Source organism: Nannobrachium achirus (genome assembly GCF_963921795.1).
Source record: "Nannobrachium achirus genome assembly, chromosome: 19".
Classification (NCBI taxonomy): domain Eukaryota; kingdom Metazoa; phylum Chordata; class Actinopteri; order Myctophiformes; family Myctophidae; genus Nannobrachium; species Nannobrachium achirus.
Genome location: NC_137826.1, coordinates 16,719,461 through 16,742,561, shown reverse-complemented (window position 1 = coordinate 16,742,561; position 23,101 = coordinate 16,719,461). Strand labels below are relative to the sequence as shown.

The 23,101-nt window shown below is 42.0% G+C and overlaps 1 protein-coding gene across 1 annotated transcript in view; it reads left to right on the top strand.

Annotated features, from left to right (window-relative positions):
- Window positions 1-23,101, top strand: part of robo3 (roundabout, axon guidance receptor, homolog 3) — a 245,976-nt gene that overhangs the window by 150,489 nt on the left and 72,386 nt on the right. Inside the window, exon 4 of the mRNA XM_080749930.1 lies at window positions 12,515-12,841. Within this exon, the coding sequence (XP_080606056.1) occupies window positions 12,515-12,841 (327 nt within the window). The remainder of the gene's footprint in view (window positions 1-12,514; window positions 12,842-23,101) is intronic.

Sequence of the window (23,101 nt, the reverse complement as noted above, 5' to 3'; positions counted from 1 at the left end):
GCTCAATATACTCTGTTCAGCCAGAATAGCTTCAGGCTATATACAGTACAAGTACAGTGCTTGATTGGAGACAGATTTGATGTGAAGAGAGAGACTGACAGTAACCATTTTTGTCAATTCAGAGAACAAAGACTTAGAAATATATCATACGCGAACAGTGTACTAGTTCTTACTCACCTACCTGAATGCCCATCTGTTATCCACAGATCAATCAATCAAGCCATCAATAGGTTAACGTGTGTTTCTTAGACAATGTCAACTTCATCTATCTACCATTCTAGCATGCAGGCACGTTTTTAATTGAAACTAACTAAGACATGTCATTTAAAGGAGGGAAATTGGTTAAAGGACCGCTTCCTGTCATCACAGATACATGCCATAAACAAACGCTGCAACTGTCTGACTTGAAGATTTGTTGCCTATTTTGGATGTATTGCTTGTTTCTTGGCAGTTAAACAAAGTCAGATTAATTCCAAGTAGAAAAGGAGACAGCCCTTCTTGTCATTGAACAGATTGCATACCCAAAATAATCAGTCAGGGTCCAAGAATGACCATTACGTTACAGTTTGATGTAATCTGATTGGTTTTAGAGGTGTTCAGACGGTGACGGTATACGTTTGGTATAAGAAAAATCTCTAACAATGTTTCCTTTCTAAATGGAACCACTATGTACAATTCTTACAACATACTGAAAACCAAGGTGGTAGACCACCACTCCCCCTCGAATGCTGCTCCTTAATATCTACCTTACAAAATCCCACTTACTACACAGCAGAATCCTCATTGTTAATATATTTAAATAACTTGGAGAGTGTCGAAATGTAATCAAATGTACAGGTCCATTTTGGTTACATTTGTAAACTCTCAGAGTTATGTTAACACTCAAGATTTTACAGCGTAGAAGCCAAAATAAACATGACATGAAACAGGAGAATTTCCTGCTGTTATGAAAGCAAAACCACTAAACTGACACTATTTAGCAGTGGGTGCTGACAGGAACAAGTCAGTTGTCCCCTTTCCCTGATGGTCTCAAGTGTGACTGCCTGAGGGTCCATCACAAACTACGGCTTGAGCCCCTGGCTGTAGACAGATGGATGTCCTCAAGCATTAGGGAGGGGTGACCTCTCAATACAGGTCACAGTGCTGAAATAGATTTGGTTCGAGGCTAACCACAGGTCACTGCTCTCCGTTACAATGAAGTCTCTGTCATAGAGCGTTCAGCATACACAGTAAAAATCCTCAGCTTTCATTTACAAAATGTAACCAAGTGGACCCTTACACTAGAATGGATACATTAACTCAGAGGACTGTTCACCCAGAAATGTATTCTTTAGCCATCTTTAACAAGGGCCTTGTGTCTGTGTTTCAGAAAGGTAATTATGTACAAGTTCACAGAGATAATGTCAGTAACAAAATAATAATTAAACTTTTTATCTCCATCACCTTTTCCCCTATATTTACCGTTTGTTTGTTTACACAGAAAGTCCCTCAGGAGGTCTGAGAGAGCCATAATGCAATAAATAAGTTTATTATTATTGTCATCTCCATCCATGTGCATGTATCTCCATGCATCTGGAGATATGAATCTCTTTTTGCAGGACTAGCTTCTCAAATAGTTCAATCAGATCAATTCTTGTGTCTCTGATTACAACCGTGGATTTGGATTGGGCATACTAGTAACAGAGCAGTGGCTTTCGAGAAATATGCAGCAAGTGTTTTCCCCCTGTGCAACACAGCTATCAAGTTCTCCACTCCTTTTATCAAGTGTGCAATCACCTGTCTAACAATGGCTGTCAACAGAAGCCATTGTTTCTGTTTTCAGTCTTTGTTGTCTCTGGTGAAGGAGTTGTCTGTCGTGTCGCTTGAAGTAGAGGGGGGTTATACAGAAATTGAGAATCTGCTGTCAAGAGTCAATATACCGGTAAACTGCAATGTAAACATTCACAACCCATCACACCCACAGAGGTAGCCGTCACCTGGGTAGATTTTGAGGGGTTGAACGCAGCGGTGAGAATGGAGCTTGGCATGTTTTCATGCCGTCAGTCTGGCACTTGAAAAATCAGCATGAGGAATCAAACTGATAATGGACCCATTTTCAGTTATAGTGCATCAGGGTGGTGGTGGGAGTGGAGTCATTCTGACAGCTGCTGTTGTAGACTTAATGGCTATGTTTAAAAATGACAGGGCCAGTGCCTTTTGAAAAATAACAGCTACTGTACCTGTTGTTTGGAGTGAGATTGATCCACAGGGACTGGTTTGGAAAGCAGTAAAGCACTCAGATAAATTGAAAGAAAAACAAAGATTCACCCCAGACAGCTCTATTTGACAGCTTGTATTTTGTCTCGTCATGGAAATGACTATGAACAAAAACTGTCTTGAGTGAGATTGCAACATTCAGTGCTTTTTCAGCTTCTTGATGACTTAGAAAAAAGTATAAGCCTAACTTCCCCTGACAGAAATAAGCCTCAATAGCAATTAGAGCAGTCATAATCAAATGGGTCTAAGCATCCACTTGCTAAATGCAGAGCGCAGATTTCATGTACACTAAGTGCAAGAAATACCTCAAAGTGGGTACTACATTTAATTATGTGTAATTAACAATTATTCTTAGTATTAGTATTTTGCCTGATTAAGGAGAACCTGTTCTGTTTGTTGCTAGTCAATAAAGTAGGCTATTGGGAACTATAATATAGTATGCAGAATGCAGGTATCAGTTTCCTTTAAGCTGTATGTACTTTTATCCTGCACCTGGTCTAAAACAGGTTGGATAATTATGCATACAGCAGCTACTCTACTCTGCAATTTGTGAACAAAGCCACACAAATCACAATGAGGTGTTCAGTAAAAGGTCTCACAACATGCTAGCTACTCATGTGCATATCCTACATGGACTATGCCTCATTTGCCCCAAAAATAGATATAGCAATCCTTAAACTTCACCTTTAATTCGTTGGCAGCCATGTTTGTTTACATTTGAAGAAAACATAATGGCTGCTATCTAATGAATGCCTGAACGGATTTCCAAGCGGATTTCTTTTGTTTGAAAGCTGTGAACGGCGTGAATTATTATTATTATTGTTATTATGGGTCAATTTGGCATCCTGGCACTTTGGCAGCCATTTTTAAAGGGTTAAAACCTTTGCGTTCTTCATGACTTTCACTTCATCAGTAATTTCCTCTGTTTTGAGACATCATGGCCAAATTCTATTCCACAGTATATACCCTACTTAAAATGTTTGAAAATTCACATTCGGTCAATCTGCCAATTTGAGAATGAAAAATGTGTCCAATCTATTTTAGTTTTTTCCTTTAGAAGCATTGCCATTTGAATGATGGATTTGCCCTTTAAGAATGTTTTGGAAGTTTGTGTTATGACCTTTTCCTCTCCTAAAGTGATATGTGGTCAACATGATGTAAGGTGAATGCAGTAGCTTCTGTGTGTGTGTGTGTGTGTGTGTGTGTGTGTGTGCGTGTGTGCGTGTGTGCGTGCGTGCGTGCGTGCGTGCGTGCGTGCGTGCGTGCGTGCGTGCGTGCGTGCGCGCGCGCGTTCGTGAATATATCTAACAAAAAAGAAAGTCCTAAAAAGTGCAAAACTTATAAGGCTAGAGGCAGCTCTGGAGTGTCTCTGGCAAAATGCTGTTCCAATATACATTTGCAAACCCAATGGATTGTTTATTGATGCCCAACACAGCTGGTAACTGTGCACTTTGGTCATTCCTGCCAGAGAGCGTTACGGTGGTTGAACAAGCTGGCCCAAGCCATTGCGCCCCCCCTCACACACACACACAGACACACACACACACGTCCGTCCGTCCGTCCGTCCGTCCGTCCGTCCAACACTACATGCATATTCATAGTATTGTCATCCTATCTAAAGTTCTTTATTAATCCATTATCCAGTTGGTAGTATAAAAAACTTAAACTCTATGATGTAGCCATGATAAATTGAAGGAGTCCATACCAGCTCTTACTACTTACAGACTTGGGACCGTGACTACAGATCCCATGGCTGTGGGCAAAAATGCCAATAAACGGCTTACATTTGGGAAAAGTGAAAGATCAACCCATGTGAAATTTCGGATCGCTTGGTCAACCTAATGAGGAGAACATTGATTGAGGATGGACACAGAGACAGACAGGCTGACCGTTTTCTCTAGCAGTGTATTTTATCTAGTAGGATGATAGTAGGATGCTTGGAGCAAAATCTAATGTTGAACAAGTGTCTAGTCACATACATCAGTTCTGCCCTGTCTTTCAGAAGCCCATCCCTCCAATTAGTCTGCTTTTGGAATTCTATATTCTACCCTGAGTTTTCGAAGGATTTTGGACTGTTGGCAGGTTTAGGTTCTCAAAACATTTGATTGTTTACATTGTTGCTTTTGCAGTTTTCTCCACTACCCAATTTTACCAGTAGGAGATGCATATTTGGAGAGGAAAAAACAAAACAACATGATGTTAAACTGCTACTGTTCACTAGTCCCTATCCAGCTGCTTTTTTATCTTGTCAAATTGCTAAAAACAGAGCCAAAAGTATGCAAGCTGCTCTCTGAGGAACTGGCTGTCCTGCTTGGAGGGTGTCATGCAGAGCTCTGTAAGTGGAAAATGGCATATTTTAACTTAGGCCTGCTGTGGGAGTTTGCTCTTTCTCTATATTCATGTGGCCCTGTAGTAAAAATGCCCCTTAACCATGAAGCCATTGATGGCCCAAACTGAGACACGATAAAGGCACCCAGTTTCCCTTTTGCAAAGACCCCGCAACAGAGGCTCAATTAAGGAGGTGGTAGCTTTATGGCTGTTAGTTGGCATTCTCATGCAAGTGTCTCATTTTGTTGTTGGCCCCCCAAGGGTCAATGAGTAGGAGGCTGGAGGGAAAACACCCCCAGCCCACCTCTTTCCATCTCTACTGCTGCCAATTTCACTTTGAATGCACATTTGCAAATAAATTTGCAGGCTTTGGTGGAAGTAGAGAGCAGGAGGCGGAGGGGACTTTAGCTATAAAACAACACATTCTGTCGGAGGGAGCCTGGCTCATAGATGTGGGAGGAATGAGAATAGGAATGACAAAGTGGCTAATTTTGTTCTTTTTGTAAGGTTATTCTCTCCTTCTCTGAACCTATTCCTTTGTATTGTTGGTAGGGCTATTGTTATAGTACCAGAGCTGACTCGATCCTTCTGTGGACATTAGCAGTGACAATTGGATGGGGGGATGGGCAGGTTAGCCTTTAATTTCAATTACTAACCCACACTGACGTAATCTTTTTTTTTCTCTTTTTTTAAGTGCCGCCACAGACTGATAAGGATTTGAGGTGATGGTATTCACACTTCTGTCCAGGATTGACTTTTGCCAAGCCATGTCTTTTCATGCTTGAAAGAAGTGAACAATTATTCAGTTGACCTAATCCTAATGCCTACTGGACAAGAGGACTACTCTTGTCCACCAAAGTTTACTTCTGCATCAACAATGCACTTGTGTAACATGGTAACAATGATGGTTTGTTTCTTGTAACATATTCAGTGTGAAGATGACTATTATTGGCTATTCCTTCAGTTTTCAGTAGGACCTTTGGGGCTCTGCTATAAGGCAGGACCCTTTGACCCGTTTGGTAATTCACCCCTGCAACTGTCCCCCACAATTGGACCAATGTCCACTTCATGCCTCTGCATGCAAATAGCTTGTCTGCCTGAATGCTGGTCAGAATAGCCAGACTTGTGATATATGTGGGTATTGTTGGGTTGGGATGTGTGCTGATTTCATTTTCTACTTTCCACAGGATGTAAATCTGCTCATGGATGAAAGCCCACTCAGTGTGTCTGGTAAAATAGAGAGTGAGAGAGAGTGAGAGAGACTTTGGCACTGGTGCGCTTGCACTTGTTTTATACCAGTAGAGAGAGACAAGTCTCTTGCTCAAGTTATAGATGAGAGGAAAATACAGCATCAGCACTTCCCAATCCTCCATTATAGAGAGAACACTATAGCACCGCTTTCGCTTTCTGCTCCCAATGGCAAAGAAAAACCAAACCAAACCTAAAAGCTATTTCTCTCGCTGGTCTTGTACTCTTGCTGATATGTATTTTTTTCTCTTCCCTTTTACTTTTACTTGCTCTTGTTGTATCTTTTATCATATCCACGGTTTAAAAAACGTTTGTACCTGTACATTAGTGTGCATTGAACCAGCAGTGGAGAAATAATCCATATCAGGAAAGCATCCAGCAAGACTTTTTAGATTTTGCAGTAAACGTCACTGTGGGCTCAATCATAGGGTGAAAAAAGTAATTAAATAGGGTGTGTGTTAGCGATGCGTTTTTGTTAATAACTGTTACATAGCTATATTCTGATAGCAGTCAGTCACTGCACCGAACTGTAAATACATTTTCAGGTCAGGATACTCGTTTTATCCAATCAGAGAACTCCACAAAGAGGTGGTTATTGCTACGTGTTCACGTTCACTTTTTCACCGAGCCTGTTCAGAATGCGCATGAATTTGATGTGTAGCAGTGATTGCTATCAGAATATAGAGCTAATATTTAACAAAAACATATCACTTACATCCTCTTTAACCACATGAATCTGATTCCATCTCTGTTCTGGATATGTCATAATAGGCAAACATTGGCCAATATTTTGTAAAAAAAAAAGGTCTACAAGTTCACAATCTGAATGCATCTCACCACAACACATTGTAGATCACTTGGAGGTCGCTTGTGGCTATTTTCAGAGATATCTTTACATCAAGAGATTTGATGTAGAGGGAGAAAATGAGGGAGAAAACTATGGACCCCTGGGGGCCCAATCAGCAAAGTATATAGGATTTAAGTGGTTGAGCAGAATTTATATTATATTAATGTGTTTTCTGTATAGGCTTAGCATTGACTGACTTGTGTGTTGTGCCTCCGCCACCTTAAAGGGGATACAGCTCAGTGGGCTACATATTTTTGTGGTCTCTGAAAACTGTACTTTCCCAACCCTCAGCTAGAAAAGGCTCATATAATAATCGTTACACATTTTTATATTCAAATAATGAATCATCTACAGCAGGGGTAGGCAACCTTAGGCACAGCACAGGTGCTAACATTGGCACAGGGGAGGGTGATCATTGGCAGAAGTGTGAGAGAGAGGATTTTTATTTTAAATGAAAATTACATCTTGCGCAAATTCTACATTCATTAAAACTCTGAACTCTGACTGGGGAGGGAGTCGGGGAGATAGGTGGATTATTGCTCTGGGTCTAATGATCGTTATAACAATGTCCTGCCAATCAAAATATTTTTAATTAAAATGTATGTTGACATGGCACACTGACACTCTAGAAAATAAAAACATGGCACTTCATTTCAAAAAGGTTGCTGACAAGTTAACTGATCTACAGAATACACGATGCCACCACCTGTGCATTTCTCTGTGTTCATACAGCTGAAAGATGAAGGGATTCACCTTTTTTGTTGCAGTCAGCAGTAAATTACCATCACTTACAAGAGCCTAGGCAGAGTCGCTGCCATAGCAGGTTCATACAGTGAAAGCTATGTTGTTAAGTGACATTCTGCTTTGGGGACCTCTTGACAATACTTAGCTCAGTCTCAGGTGATGGCCTCTTCCCCTTTAAAAACCTGCGCTTAACATTTCCACATGGCTTGTTGTGACCAGCCTATTCTGTAAAATGTATGAGTCAGCTCTTAAAGGCTCCGTCCTGCTGAGTTCTTGCCACAGTACCGCACCCACCCTCCCACCAGCAAACCGCTACCAGTTTCTCGGTCCAGCCATGATACACTACATGTGCTGCCTTAAAGCTATTAGCTGATGTACTGCTCAGAGACCCTGAGGGAAGAGAGGCATTTAATGAAATGATTACTGTTTTAATGTAGTCAGACATTTTTTCATGAGAGAGAAGATGAACAACAGGAGGAGAATAGTGAATGTTTTACCTTCGATGCTTCAGTGTAGCTTTTAATATGCAGAAAGAGCATTTCTCTTACCTTATTGGTATCTTGAATAATTGTGAAATAATAACAACCATGCCTCTCAAAAAGAAGAATAAAAACAGTACATGCTTCATGCACATGGATTAAAGGTACATTGATTTTGGCATTTGTTCCATTTATGTATGTTTTGGGATGGAAGTATGCCTAATGTTTAGATAGGGACCGATTGCAAAATTCTTGGCCGATACCGATCCACCGGTTTTATGAAGGTCTGACCTGCCAAAACCGATTTTTCCGATACCGATTTTAGCTAAGAACTAGAAAATAGGGTTGCTCCAATACCCTTTTTTCAGGCCAAGTAGGTCTACAAGACATACTTCAATTTGAGTACCAATAAGCTAGAAGAACACTAATGCCAACTCAATCACAATAGTACAATATCCCAAATCACAGACAATATCCAGTCTAATATGACCGTCTGGACTAGGCAGGAGGAAAGCAGGTGACGCATGCTTTTTTTCCCCCTTCTTTTTGAAGACGACATTGACACAGGATTATGGAATATATCCTTACATTGCAAAGGTAATCAGCACCATCTGTATTCTGTAGGCTGCCACTAAGTAGACTGGCTGCTACTTGTTAATGTTTACTTTAGTCACAGGACCAGAGCATCATGCTGTGCAGTGCCATAGACACAATCTGCATAAAACCGGTATTTATGTCAGTGACCTGCTGGTCACCGATTCGGCCGGTTTGATATCATACCTGCCGATTTTTGATATTGGCCGATTCCGATGTCCATCCCTACTAATGTTGATTGATTTAGTCAAATTTATCTTTCGGCTTCTTTAAAAAGATAATTTTGAGTTTAAAATATTTTTAAATATATTGCATAGAAAAATGGTGTGCACAATGCATGCAATGCAACTGATTAGTAGTTATATGCACAACAGCACACTCAAGAACAAGTTTAGGTAATAACTAATAATTTCATGTTTTCATAGGTTGACAAGTATTGCTGAGTGACCCATTATTTCCCCTGGGTTATACCTTCTGAGTCAAAACTGCACAGTTAATAAGTCACAGTTATTTTAATTGAATTCCTCAATCAATATTTGTTCTACAGGGGCTATATTCTCAGCTACAACCCAGATTGCATAAAATGTAGAACAACTATACAGGGATTAATACAAAATGCTTATTTACTCACTTTGCAACTCAATGCATATCTATAATAATTGATTCAACTTTTTTTTTTACTATAATCTATGATTCGTGTGGCCAGCGCATATACGCCACTGCATAATGCCTATCAGATACGCTACTTTGAAAGGTTCACAAAGGCATACTCTTTTTCAAAAATACTGCGGGTATACTCCGTATACCCGCATGACAGGTAGAACACAGCACTGCTTATATAAATATAAATTCAAGAGGAAAAGGGAAAACAGTAAAAAAGGGGTGGGAAAATACTTATTTTCAGCACCTTTGGTATGAAAATGGCACCTTTGGAGAGCAGAGATGTCACCAAGTGCTTCACAGATAAATAAATCAAAGTACTTACAGTATGTTACATAAAACACTAATATAAAAAAAGAAAAGAATATAGAGATTGCTGGTGGCATAGGGCTGCAGTCGATCTATAATGCAGGGGTCTTCAACGGGGGGTCCGGGACCCCAAGGGGGTCTTCAGAGTTAATACAGGGGGTCCTCCAAATCTTCCAATCCTTTTCATATTAACAACCTGAACCCTGGTGTTCAGACCGGTATTCTGAGAAGTGTAGCCAAAAATAGCAGAACTACAAGCTCACAACGCCTCACGCTGCGAGGCATTGTGAGTTTGTAGATCGGCTATTTTCGGCAAAGAGGTTTGGTGTAGAGGGGAAAAAGAGCAGACTAAGTACAGAGTAAAAGGTCAAGTTTATTAGGTAATGACAGCTCAAGTGGTTAAATATCTGATAACACAAATTCACATGAATCCAAAATACACTGGTGATTGTGCTGTCAAACGATAATATGGAATCTATGAAAAGGTTGTGGGGGGGTCCCTGCTTCATCTCTCTCTCAACTAAGGGGTCCTTGACCAGAAAACGTTGAAGACCCCTGCTCTAATGTACTGTAGGCAGGTGCCTGACCATCTGAGCTCTGTTTAGTTATCCTGGTAACTTCTGGATTCTGAATTTGAGGGGGAGCTAGTGAAGAGCAATCTGTCACACGAGAACTTCTGGAGGCCCTGCATGGTCAAGCAGCAGCATTCTGGACTAGCATTTTGGAATGGAGAGAATGTAATTGCACTGAAATTGCAATGACGATCTGAAGCGACTCTGTATCCCCCCCAAAAAACACTTCACTTTCAGAGCTGTCAATTTTGAGGGGTAGAATTCTGACGGGGGGATGTGACTCCCCTCTTTCTACCCCGCACAACTGTATCAACAGAACGTTTGAACTCTTTTTCCTACACCCACAAGTGGATGGGTAACACGTTAGAAGAACCCCTATCCACCAGTCTCTGGGTAGCTCAGCTAATTAACTGAGTGGGAGGGGAAAAAAAAGCTTTGCTGTCTTCCGACTGTGCGTGAAAAAGATTCAAAAATAATGATGCCTGCAACTATCAGGAGTGGAACGGCGTTTTGTTATTCTGTCAAACACTGTGGAAGAATACAGAACTGCTGGTGTTATTCCCTAAAACGCTCTCCTGCGGAAAACTTCTTTATAGTCTATGGTGCTTGAGATTGCGTTAGTGCTATTTATACTTAATTGTCCCACCAACAAGCTGTCATTCACTTGGAGGAAGGGGGGGGGGGGGGGGGGGGGGGGCTGCGCTATTTCAAAGCTTGTCAAGCGCCTGTGGGGGGAATTACCTCGCTTCCACGCTTTCTTCCCGCTTTGTCTGTCTCTCGATTTATGTTTCAACTTTTCTTATTAAAAGCCATTGGTGGTGTATGTACAATTCTATGAATATTGAAGAAATAACCTTGAACTGGCTGCCTTTCACAATTCATTGCTACATTATAAGCATTATTTCATGCACAGAACGAATATACTATATGCCTGAGACAAAAAGGTTATGTTCTTGACTTGTAATCAAACAAATGAAGACAAATTACTTTTTGAGTGATACGAAATAAAATCATGAACCACTTAAGCCTTTTTCCAAATTTGTCAAAAATAGCCAATCTGCTAGCGATCTACAACGTGTCGTTTTGCGACACATTGTGAACTTGTAGAATATTTGCCCCAGAATAGGGACGCCAGGGTTCATGTAGTTAAGTTGTCACTCTAGGTTTTTACTGTGCAAACTTTAGATAGCAGGGAATATTTTGCGTTGGACCATCCACTTCCCTCTTGAACACAAGTGGTTAGGGCTGTCACGATATGACATTTTACATGGCGATTAATTGTCACTCAAATAATTGCAATTAACGATTTAATTGTGTTTTTGTCGTTGATAATTACATTTCTGTTTGGCTTTTAGGCTTTGAAGTTGCACGTGGCAGATAAGACACATGACCTAAATATACAAAGAAATAATGGACATATTTGACAACTTTCTACTTAAAAAATAACATTGATGCGACGCGTTGTGAGCTTGTAGATCTGCTATTTCCACTATTTTTTACTTTAAAAAATATATATATGAAACATTTTCAACATTCACGATTATGACGATTATGAAAAATAATCGCGATTATGTAAAATAATCGCGATTATGTAAAATAATTGCGATTAGACGATTATGTAATAATTGTGACAGCCCTACAAGTGGTTGCAATGTAAAAAAAAAAAAGAAAGGAAAAAGGCAGCCGCTATGTGATTTGTATAAGCCTTACTAGTCCTTTACCTCGTGTCCTTGCTTCCATGGCAATATAGCACTGTACTCTTTGTTAATGGTGCTTGAAACGACACATTGTTTACTGCCTGGTTCTCTGGCCTGTTAGATTGAGTTCACCTCGCTGCATGTAGACCATTTTATAGCATTCTATTCTCTAGCTGCTCTTCTGTCCTTTAGATGGAGCGTACTCTGCCTGATCTCCATTAACCCCTCCTTTCTCTTTTGCAGTCCTTAACATTGGAGGCCATTTGGCTCTATACTGTATATTATCACTCTTTTCTATATGAATGTTATGAATGTAAATGGTGACGCTAAAATGATAAGGCAAGAAGCTCAGTATAATTACGTCTTTTCGTCATTTATGCCTGGGAACTTTAATTGGTCCTGCCTTAATGTATGTTTTAAACTGATGGGTTGTTTCATTGTTGAATTAATTAAATAGCCGATATAATGCTGTCTGCCACGTTAGGTGTAGTTGCTCTACTCCCATAGAGATAGGTTGCTTAGTAAGGACTTAGTGCTGCCCAAAGATGGTGCTACCTAATTTCTGGTGGTGCTACCTAATGAAAAGGTAGGTGGCACCGGTGCTACCTGTGAAAAAGTTAGTCTGGAGCCCTGCCTACAATACAACACGTGTTTGTTGCTTGTTGCAACATACAGTAGAACTCTTGTTCTAAAAATGGTCTTCACCAACATTCGTAGTACTGGTTTCATAACAACTGAAGACCAAATCTAACCTGTATTCTGTCTCTCTCTGTCCACCAGGATCCCGGCCTCGGTTGGAAGATGCCGCTCCGCGTATCGTGGAGCACCCATCTGATCTAATAGTGTCCAAAGGTGAGCCGGCCACCCTCAACTGTAAGGCAGAGGGGCGGCCGTCTCCCATGGTCGAGTGGTACAAGGACGGCGAGCGCGTGGAGACCGACAGGGAGGACCCACGTTCCCATCGCATGCTCTTGCCTAGCGGCTCGCTTTTCTTCCTGCGCATTGTGCACGGCAGACGAAGCAAGCCCGACGAGGGGGTCTACGTGTGCGTGGCGCGCAACTACCTGGGCGAGGCGGTCAGCCGCAACGCGTCGCTGGAAGTTGCAAGTAAGTGTCTTTGTTTTTGGTGCTGGTTTTGTGTGTGCGTGTGTGTGTGCATGTGCGTGCAAGGGAGTTGCTCCATGTCTGCCACATGGTCCCTCTTATTAACCGCTGTTTATTCTTGCCGTGTCGATTTCATATGGAAAGGAAATTAAAGGCAGTTCTGTTGTAAGTGCACAATGGAATAACCTGACGATGTTACACCATCGACAAAAGAAAAGCACAAATTTCTATTTACGAAAACAATTTGCTGTTATGGACATAGATATGTGCTGTACAAAACAGTTACTTTCAGGATTCAAATACAAAAGCAAATGCAGATCTACAAGCTCAGGACATTTTGCTTCGTGCTGCATCTGCAAGCTGCAGATCTGCTACTTTTGATACTTTTGTCTGATGCTGTAGTATGATCAAGTAGGGAATTAATTTATGAAGAGAGAATATGTATAAAAAGAAAACAAAATGTTAAAATATGGAGATAAGATAAGCAACGATATGCATGTGTATTAGGTCTGTTTTGGAGAGACAATCTGCTCTGGGCAAGGAGCATCTGCAACGGACACTGTGGTCTCTTATCGTGGGCATCACTCAGCAGACTTAACTCTAGTTGTAACCCTCGACCTTGGTGTTGAGTATCGTGGCAGCTTTTCACCCCAAGGCCCCCCTGTTCTGCCTCCTGTCACACTTCCCCCGCCAGCCTCAGACATCTCTCCTATCTGCAGAGGTGGAACGTAACTAAAATACAGTTCACTGCTGTCGAGCAGAAACCTCTTATCTCCAAATTCTTCCTTGTAAATTAATGTCCGACTTGATCCTAGTACAGTGTCACAGAAAAGCATCAAAAGTAGCAGATCTGCAAGCTCGAAATGCGGCGCGAAGCAACTCTATTCTTTAAATTTTAATGCTGAAAAGTAACAGTTTTTGGCATAATGAGGTTTCCTCAAATGTATAACATTTTGAGGTACTTTTACTTTACTTCCATTTTTCAATACATTATATTTAGGCAATTATTGTACTTTATACTTGACTACAATTATTTGACAGCTTTTAGTTACTAGTTGTGCAGATTTAGTCGTCATGTGACACGTTGTGAGCTGGTAGATCAGCCACTTTGACAAGTTAGTTACTAATTATAATTACTCAGGCACTCTAAATATATTTACAGTAGATTTGTATTTATTTATTTTACGTCAATACTTTCACTCTAGTAGAGCAGACCGTTTACTTGTAACAGCGTATATTCTACTACTTCTATTTAAATAACAAAATTGGGTACTCGTTCCACCTCTGCCTATCTGTCTTCTTCCCCCGCCACTGTGAAGAGTCGGACCTCTGTCGTATTCTGAGCGCCTCTCTCTCTCTGACTGCTCCGTTGACTGCTCCGTTTAATGTAGATGGCCGACAGCCCCGGCGAGAAGATAACAGCTGTCGCCACTGGACAGGAAGACTGACTGGGAGACGTTCTTGGTGGGCGGATAGGGGGGATGGGGGATGGTTTGACTCACTAGCTGGCAGTAAAATCCTCAGTGATCATTCTACCCTGAGAGTTGAATGATCACAGGAGGATTCTACTGTGCAACCTCTTGCAGGCAGATGTCAGCTAAAATAGAAATGAGACCAGGGGCGTCACAAGGGGGGGGGGGGAGTGGGACTGAGTTACTAGGGCCCTTGCTATTGAAAAATAGCAGATATACAAGCTCACAGCGCTGCACCGAGTGCCGTGCTGTGAGCTTGTAGATCTGCTTTTTTTTTTTAAGTCGTTAAAATCTTTGTATGTATGTATTTTTTTAAGTGAACATTTGTAACTCAAATTTTGCTCCTGGGGGGTCCCTGGAACAAAATTTTGAGATGGGAGTCCGTGGCCAAATACATCATTTTGGGGGGTCCTTCACTTGAAAACGTTTGAGCACCACTGACAAACATAGGTTTTTCAAAAAACCTTTGAAGGATTTGAAATATTCAAAAATAGCAGATCTACAAGCTTGTGCCGCGCTGCGAGCTTGTATATCTGCTATTTTTCAATAGTTAAAGCACAAGATTATGTGTAATAATACGTTTGCATGGGGGACCCGCAGTGAATCCTTGTACCCAGGGCCCAGAATTTGCTGTAACACCCCAGAAAGAGACAACCTCCTGTCAGAGTGTTTTCCAAAAAGCGCCGTCATTTTTTATTTCCCGCACAGCAGGACTGCTGGTGATCGTTAGCGCTCTAATGAAATGTGTATGGGGCCAATTAGATTTAGCTTTTCTATTAGATTAGAGCACGTGCTATTGCCTTACAGGGTCACAGGTCATTTACAGTTTTGACAGCTGCAGAAGTCATTTGAATTTAATATCGAAGATGTTCAATCGCGGAGGATGTTCATGAATTACAGTGTAAAACTATGTTTATTCTGTAGCATCACATGCCACTATAAGTTGTATTTTATTGGCCAAGAGATTGACTGACTTTGGAGTCTTGTGGCACAATGTATGTATTTTACAAATACCTTACACAAAATGAGCATCCGTTATCGTTACTCATACAGACTGGTTTGAGCTACAGCACTCGCAGTCAGCAGCTTTTAAAGAAGAACCAGTAAACGTGTTTCCCCCCCATCCCTTTCCTCTCTGCCTGGCCTCTAGCAGTGTTGTCCACCCTTAAAACTCAAAACCATTCCAGGAATTCCTCATTGCGCTAACACGAACCAGCTGAATGAGGGAAAAGACTTGCACTCACGGTACACAAAAAACCTGTGAAATCCTAGACTCCCGTCATACACCTTTAGGGCGGGCATCGTGTTTTCCTTGAAGAATCCGGGACCCTAACCTAATCACGGTGAATTTCCCCAGACTGCTTCTTCCACAGAAAAGCACAGATCTTCCATCTGCTATTAGAATGACTCATCTATACAAAAAGAAATAAGCCTACCCCTGACGTGAGTGAAGACTCAAGAGTAACCTTGGTCTCTTTGTTGACTTTGACAAGGTTCACTGTCTAAGCTGTAAAACATTCAGCACTTATCGAGCGTGTTCCTGGGAGAATGTTTTCTGAAATGGAGATTGGCGAGCAGTGTTATATAGCAGGTTCCAGATTCAAGATGAAAAATGCCTCCTCTTTCTCTGCTTTACTTTTAAGCCGTGGCACATTTCATGTGTTGATAATATGGTCAAGGCAAGTGCTCTGGACATTTAAGGCAAGTGCTCTGGACATTTAGGGCTTGATATACTTCGCTGTGTGCAGTGTCGCGCACCGAATACAACGAGTGTACAACATCGTAATGTGTCGCATGCTCGCAGCACACGTTCGCTGTACAATTAAGTATAAATCACCATTAATACTGGCAGCAGTCGTGACACATTGCTAGACAAAATAAAACTAGTAATTAACATCACTTTAAGTCGAACAGAGCTTGTTTTGGTGTCTATAAAAACATCAACGGCCCCATGATTACACGGTGACGACGGAACAGACTGACAGTGCCTGAAGAAGGTCTTTGATGAAAACATTGCTTTCAAAAAATATTGAGCAAGTGAAGGAGAGTTCACCGTAAAATACTCTACTGAATTTTACTGAGAGACTGTGAGACTGTTTTATATGCACAAATTAGAACATTGAATGCTATAGTATTTCTTTGGCATGATAATAATACCATGTGAGTTGATGTGAATGAATTTGTGATGCCCCGTCCCAGTAGCATCCAGTGACCTGCAGCGCACTGGCTCACTGTCACAAAGCACCGATTCAGTGCTCCGTTGTCGGGTAGCATCAATTGAGTCTCCAACGGCGTGCTGTGAGGTTGCACAGGGCCATGTTTACAGCCCCGAGGGCTTTCCTTTTTATCCAATGCTTCTGTGGAATTCACTACCAGACTCCTTGCTTTGATATCTGCTTCTCTTATTCCAAGCGGCCATGCAGACTGTCTGTCGGTCAGTTTCTCTGTCTGGCTTGCTGTACACTTCCTCCCTGCCCAATGTTTGGATCCCCGGGGAGATTACTTTTTCCCCTTTTTTTTCAATGTCTACACAGATACACAAACAAACAATGTGTGCAAAGTAACACACAAGTCATTTCCCAGGTTGAGTCCCTGGCATTTCCTCTCATGTAGATAACAATCTTAAATCCTCTTTCAAATCTTCAGCATGCATGCGATTGGAGGAACAGTGTAGACTGTGTGTCACGTTTCCCCTTGTTACCAGGAAGCTTAATTGTTAGCCAAATTTGTATACAGATTAGGTAATAACACACATGCACATGCATAGACACACGCTATCCTGCTACATTTTGGAGCTCAGACCCCAGGGAGAGAGGTTCTGTAAACATTGGCATGTGCCAGTGTGCCAGCTTAGTGCCAGCCCCCCAAAGCCAGGTCCTGCCAGCCCTCTCTCAGCGTGGTGCCAGCGGGGCCAGAGATGAGACCCTGTGTGTTCATAAGCCCAGGTAGCCGTGCCAAAGGGCTCAGCATGGCATCAATGTTGTGGCATCACAACGTGGCACTTTGTGGCATGGTCTCGCTTTACTCTTCAGCCGAATACTAGGAGCCATCGAGGGAGCCGAGAGGGAGTCGTGTGTGTCAGTATTGCGTGAACGTGTGTGTGTGTGTGTGTGTGTGTGTGTGTGTGGGTGTGGGTGTGGGTGTGGGTGTGTCCGATTGTGCTGGCTCAGAGCCAGCACTGTGGGATAGCTAGTGGGTTCAGGAGGTTTAACCCTTCACAGACTGATTCCAGTCACCTGCTGGTGTAGAGCCCTTGAGTATAGATTCAAGTAGGTATGGAACGATACGCGATATTATCGTTTATCGGGATAAAAAACACTCCACACTCGTGGAGATTTAATTTATCGTGATATCGTCATCCGTCATGCACTGGGATCAATTCACCTTTTATTTGCCAAGCTGCATATCCGGTACCACTTAAACTCTCTATTGGTAAAAGGTACTTATAATATACATACTTGATACAGTAATTTTATCAAATGTCTTTGCCAAAAAATAGCCGATCTACAGCATTGTGAGCTTGTAGATCGGCTATTTTTTGGCAAATGTTCCACCCCAGGATAATGGATTTTGATTATTGTGATAATATCGTAAATCACGATTTCTTTTGACACAATAATCGTGATATGATTGTTTCCTATCGTCCCCTCCCTAGGGGGAGTATTATTATTATTTAATAAGAAACTATACATAAATCTTCAAAAATTGTGAAAATAGCCACTGTGTCGCTGTGCCTTGAAATGTTATTTTGCGCATCGGTCTCAAGAAGTTAGAAAGCCACGGCAGTACAGTATATTCATTTCAAGTACTGTCCGGAGTGTCCGCCATTGTTTTTTGTGTGATCATGAACACAGGCTTATAATCACATGTCATGTCACTTGACGTCTGTATGTTTTCTGCATGCTTCAGACACAGGGATACACATACAACATTGATGAATGCATGAAAGTGAATACATTACAAACACAGCAAACATTAATTCATGCCCTGCCATTGAAGCACTTGACAGGTAATAGCCTATATATTATGTGTGATGCACAGTCTGCAAACTCTGCATCAATCATTCAATGTATTCTCTTATATTCAGTGCACCATTTAATGAATACATTTTCATATATTTGTTTATTAATCTATGTGTAGTTGTCATCTGCCACTATGACTCACATACTGTACTGTATCTCTTCCTTTGCCTAATGCATTCCATTCCTGCATTAACTAATCTATACTTTGTTATACAATGAATTGTGAAAGCAGCCAATCTACAAGTTCACAACGTGTCTGTCGTGAATCGTGATATGTCGCGTTGTGAGCTGCTATTTTGGCAATCTCCAACAATTTTCACCTATAAAGTGGCCAATATCTCTAGGCCTATATCGTCGTTGTCGGCTGAAAACCTTGTATGTCCAAAACTGTTCGTTTTGTATTTATCATCTTTAAAATGATTTAAACTAGTGAAAACAGCCAATCTACAAGCACACAACGCCTCGCATCGCGAGGCGTTGTGTGCTTGTAGATCTGCTATTTTCACTAGTTTTGTGTGACAGTCTTGTATGATGAAGCAGGGCTTTACTCTATGAAAAAAAACATACAAATGTGAAACTTGAAGATACAAGGTTTCTCCCCGACAGTGACGATATCCATTGGGACAACACAAACAACAACCTCTATATGTCTTCTATATTCTTTTTTTTTTTTGTACACGTGGGTTTTCCACACTAATCATGTCGATTCCACACATAAAAGAAATAGATAGCTAGACGGCGGTACTTGTCGGATGCATAACAGTCAGCCAAGCACAGCAGCCTGAGCACACGCGGCATAAAACCCTCAGCGTGGGCGACTCTTAACTCTGAGAGTTAGACACCCACCCAACCCGGGGTTGGGTTGTCTATGACATTCAGAGAGCGCCGCAGCCAGCCAGCCAGCCACTCCAGGCTGCATTGTTGAGTGTTTTATACCGCTGACACTTTTATTACCGCTCCTACAACGTCTCTACTGACCGGTTTTATGGCTCATGAATATGCAAGCCCATTGGAGAGGGAGAGATGGGTGTTTTGTAAAAGGCAGGCAGGCTGGTGGGCGGGGTGGGGCGGGGTGGTGGTGGTGGTTGCTGGGGTTCAGAGGGATTTTCAATTCAAACTGACTGATGGGTGGAGGGGGGCTACATCTGACTGAGGCCTTTGTGCCCTCTATACCTTAGCACCTCGGAGGTTGTTTGGAGGTCACGCCTCCGAGGTCCCAAAAGATGGCAGCTGCCCTGTCGGTATGTAGGGAATGAAACAGGTGAGGAGGTGACGACGACGACCGGGGGTCCATCCATGAAACCCCTGTCCCTCTATGTCGCGTGCGTGCGTGTGCACATGTGTGTGTGTGTTTGTTAGAGCAGTGGTTCTTCTCAACCTGTGGGTCGGGACCCCCAGGGGGGTATTCAAATTATTTTGAGTATTTCACTCAACAGTAAACAAACCAACATAAAATGTAAGTGTATAGAGGGTTTATTCAAGTTTCTAAAGTGACGATTTAAGGACTTTTTAATATCCCTAAAATTACAAATCTAACATTGGCCAAATTGTCAAATATTAGAGGCAGACAATAGCAGATCTACATAGCAGATCTACATGCTCACAACGCCTCGGATTGCGAGGCGTTGTGAGCATGTAGATCTGCTATTTTCACAATAGATTTGTGTTATATAAAATATTATGCCTCAACTCTTAATGCTCGTAGGGTGGAGGGGTCCCCAGTTAAAATTATTATTTTGGGGGTCGCGGCCTGAAAAGGTTGAGGACCACTGTGTTAGAGAAGCTGTATAGTAGCTAAAGAAGCTGTAAGAAGCTGTTTTTTGTGTGTGTGTGGCAATGGCTTGGGCCAGCTTGTTCACCCACCATAACCCTCTCTGGCAGAAACCAAAGAGCACAGAACCAGCTGGCCAACACCCATGCAACACCTCCCCCAGACTTGTGCGCACGCACGCACGCACGCGCGCACGCTCACGCACACACCTGTCATCTGTGACTGCAGAGACCTCAGGCAGAAAAATGGATTTGTGGGTTTAGGGATTTGGTGAGTGGGAAATAGATTTGGGCCTTGGTATTGGCTGGGGGTGGGTGGGAGTAGGAAGGAAGGATGGGCTGTCGTCTGATAAGATAGACGGAGTGTCCCCCGTCCCCCCCCTAACACACACACACACACACACACACACACACACACACACACACACACACACACACACACACACACACACACACACACACACACACACACACACACACACACACCTTCGACAAGCCCCCCTCAGGTGGCTCGGGGCTGGCTGTTCTCTTTCCCCCTGTTATTAACCTCTGTTGGCCGGGGCCAAATGAGGGGGTTGGGGGGGATTTACAAGAACTTAAGTGCAAGAGGCAGTCATATTGACCTGTGGTTACATATACAGGCAGTCATATTGACCTGTGGTTACATATACGGCCTCTTTTGGTGCGTACTGGATCACTGGTTTCCCCAACAGTGGGGTCGGGACCCGTGTTTGCGTCGCGAACCAATTTTTATGGGTCGTCGGAGTAAATATCCCCCTTTTTTCCGTTTCCTACATTTAATAAAACGCTTATATAATTTCAAAAGATCACACCTTTTCATAAATTAAAAACAATTCCAACATGTTTTTTACGCATTTTTATAAATAAAATCAAATCAAATCAAATCTAATAATTGCCATGAATAATAAAAATGTTAATTAGTGAAAATAGCAGATCTACAATCTCACAACGTGTCGTGTTTTGAGCTTGTAGATCTAGCCTCGCATAGCCAGACAATATTTCCCTCGTGTTAGCAATGGCAGATAGAGTTTAGCTGCGCTAGGCTATTGTAGATCTGCTATTTTCACTTGTTTGGGTCTCTAAAAGGTTTGGGAGCTACAACTAACTGCCTAGGATTGCCACCACTTTTTCAGTCTTATGTAAGCCACTGTATAACTCTTGTAGATGAGGCGTTGTTATTATTAATAGTGTCTAATTTCATCTGAGGCTGATGTTTTCAGAGCAGCCATTGCTCACATAGTGACAGGACAGCAGAAATTCAGAATAGATTTGGTTGGCTGACAACATTATAAATATGTCATTTGGAAGGTTGTCTATGGGGAGGTAAATGTGTACCTCACTGAAATGTTGCCCATCTCAAACCTCCTGGTGGAAACATAGCTGCCAATGTAATGCCTTTCACAAGCCTTTGGGAGCAGTTTGTCATTTCACACATATCTGCCAACGAAAGCATAGGGAGTGTGTGTGTGTGTGTGTGTGTGTGTGTGTGTGTGTGTGTGTGTGTGTCTGGGGAGGGTGGCTGATATTTTGTTATATGCTGAGTCACCATTGCTGATATTTTATTAGAGAAAACACTGGCCGTACTATTAGCCACAAAGTTTAGTTAAAAATCGTCCTTGTGTTGTGCTGAGCCATCAACGCTTTATTGCAAAAAGAATTCACCTGTAAGCTACTATGAGCCCACAAAAACTGATATTTTATTAATTCACTCAGGATACTCGCCGAGCTGAAAACCATTTATTGCAATGATATTGCACTTTGTTTGCCCATGCGGCTCTTCTTCCATGATAGCCTAGTGCCTCTAAACTCTATCTGCCATTGCTTGTGTGGATATTGTCTGGCTAAGCCAGGCTACTTCCATGATGCTCCAGAACAAAAATGTGCAAGCGCGACACATTTTGTGAGATTCATTGTGAGATTCCGCCCCCATCCAGCAGAGCCCAGAAATACAGTTATTACATGACATGATAATAGACGTGGAAGCGACAGTGACTCAGAGATATTAACAGAACATGATACAGTAGGATCCCGCATTGAATGTCATGCTGACACAGGATATAATGATGACCTAAATCCTACTACGGGAGGAGGCTGGTCACTGACAATCTGATAGTAGTTGTAGTTGTGAACCATGCTGAGCCCTGTAGTCAGCTTAAATAGACTGCGTAGTATAGTTGACCGTTGGGATTAATGGGCATAGTGATCGGAGGGTGTGTGACCGACTTTAACGCGCCTGCCTGAATTACCACAATTATCTATACGCTGGACCATCTGATATTTTGTTTGCAAAGAAGTCTTGTGGCTTCAGAAACGTAGACTCCAAATGAAAGATCTACCCTGTTTGGCTGGTGTTAATTACAGACCCAGATAGCGGACCTATAGTTACATGTACAGTAATTGAATGATGCCAACCTGTCTGTCAGTCATTCTGTCTACTGTATGAGATCCATTGTCTCTGTCATCCATCTAGAATCTGGACAGATTGATAATACATATAAAAAAGACATCTAGATTCTATATATCGTTACTGTCGGGCAGAAACCTCATATCTCCAAGTTTCAAATTTGTAATTTTTTTCGCAAAGCAAAGATACAAGGCCGTCGCACAAAAGTAGTGAAAACAGCCGATCTACAAGCACACAACGCCACGCGGTGCGAGGCGTTGTGTGCTTGTAGATCGGCTATTTTCACTATTTTAAATCATTTTTAAAATGATAAATACAAAACAAATGGTTTTGGACATACAAGGACATTCCACCCGACAACGATAATATATGTATCTATATCTGTCTGTTTGCCTATATTGGATGTATAACACACAGCATCTCTAGCTCATGTGTCTGTCTGTCTGTCTGTCAGTCAGTCAGTGAGGCCAGGCTTCACTCATGGGATTACAGGTCCTGGCCTTATGGAGGGCTGGTCCTCCAGTCCTGAAGGAAGGGATCAGATGGCCAGAGTGAGGCCAGGGGCCTCTGGCTA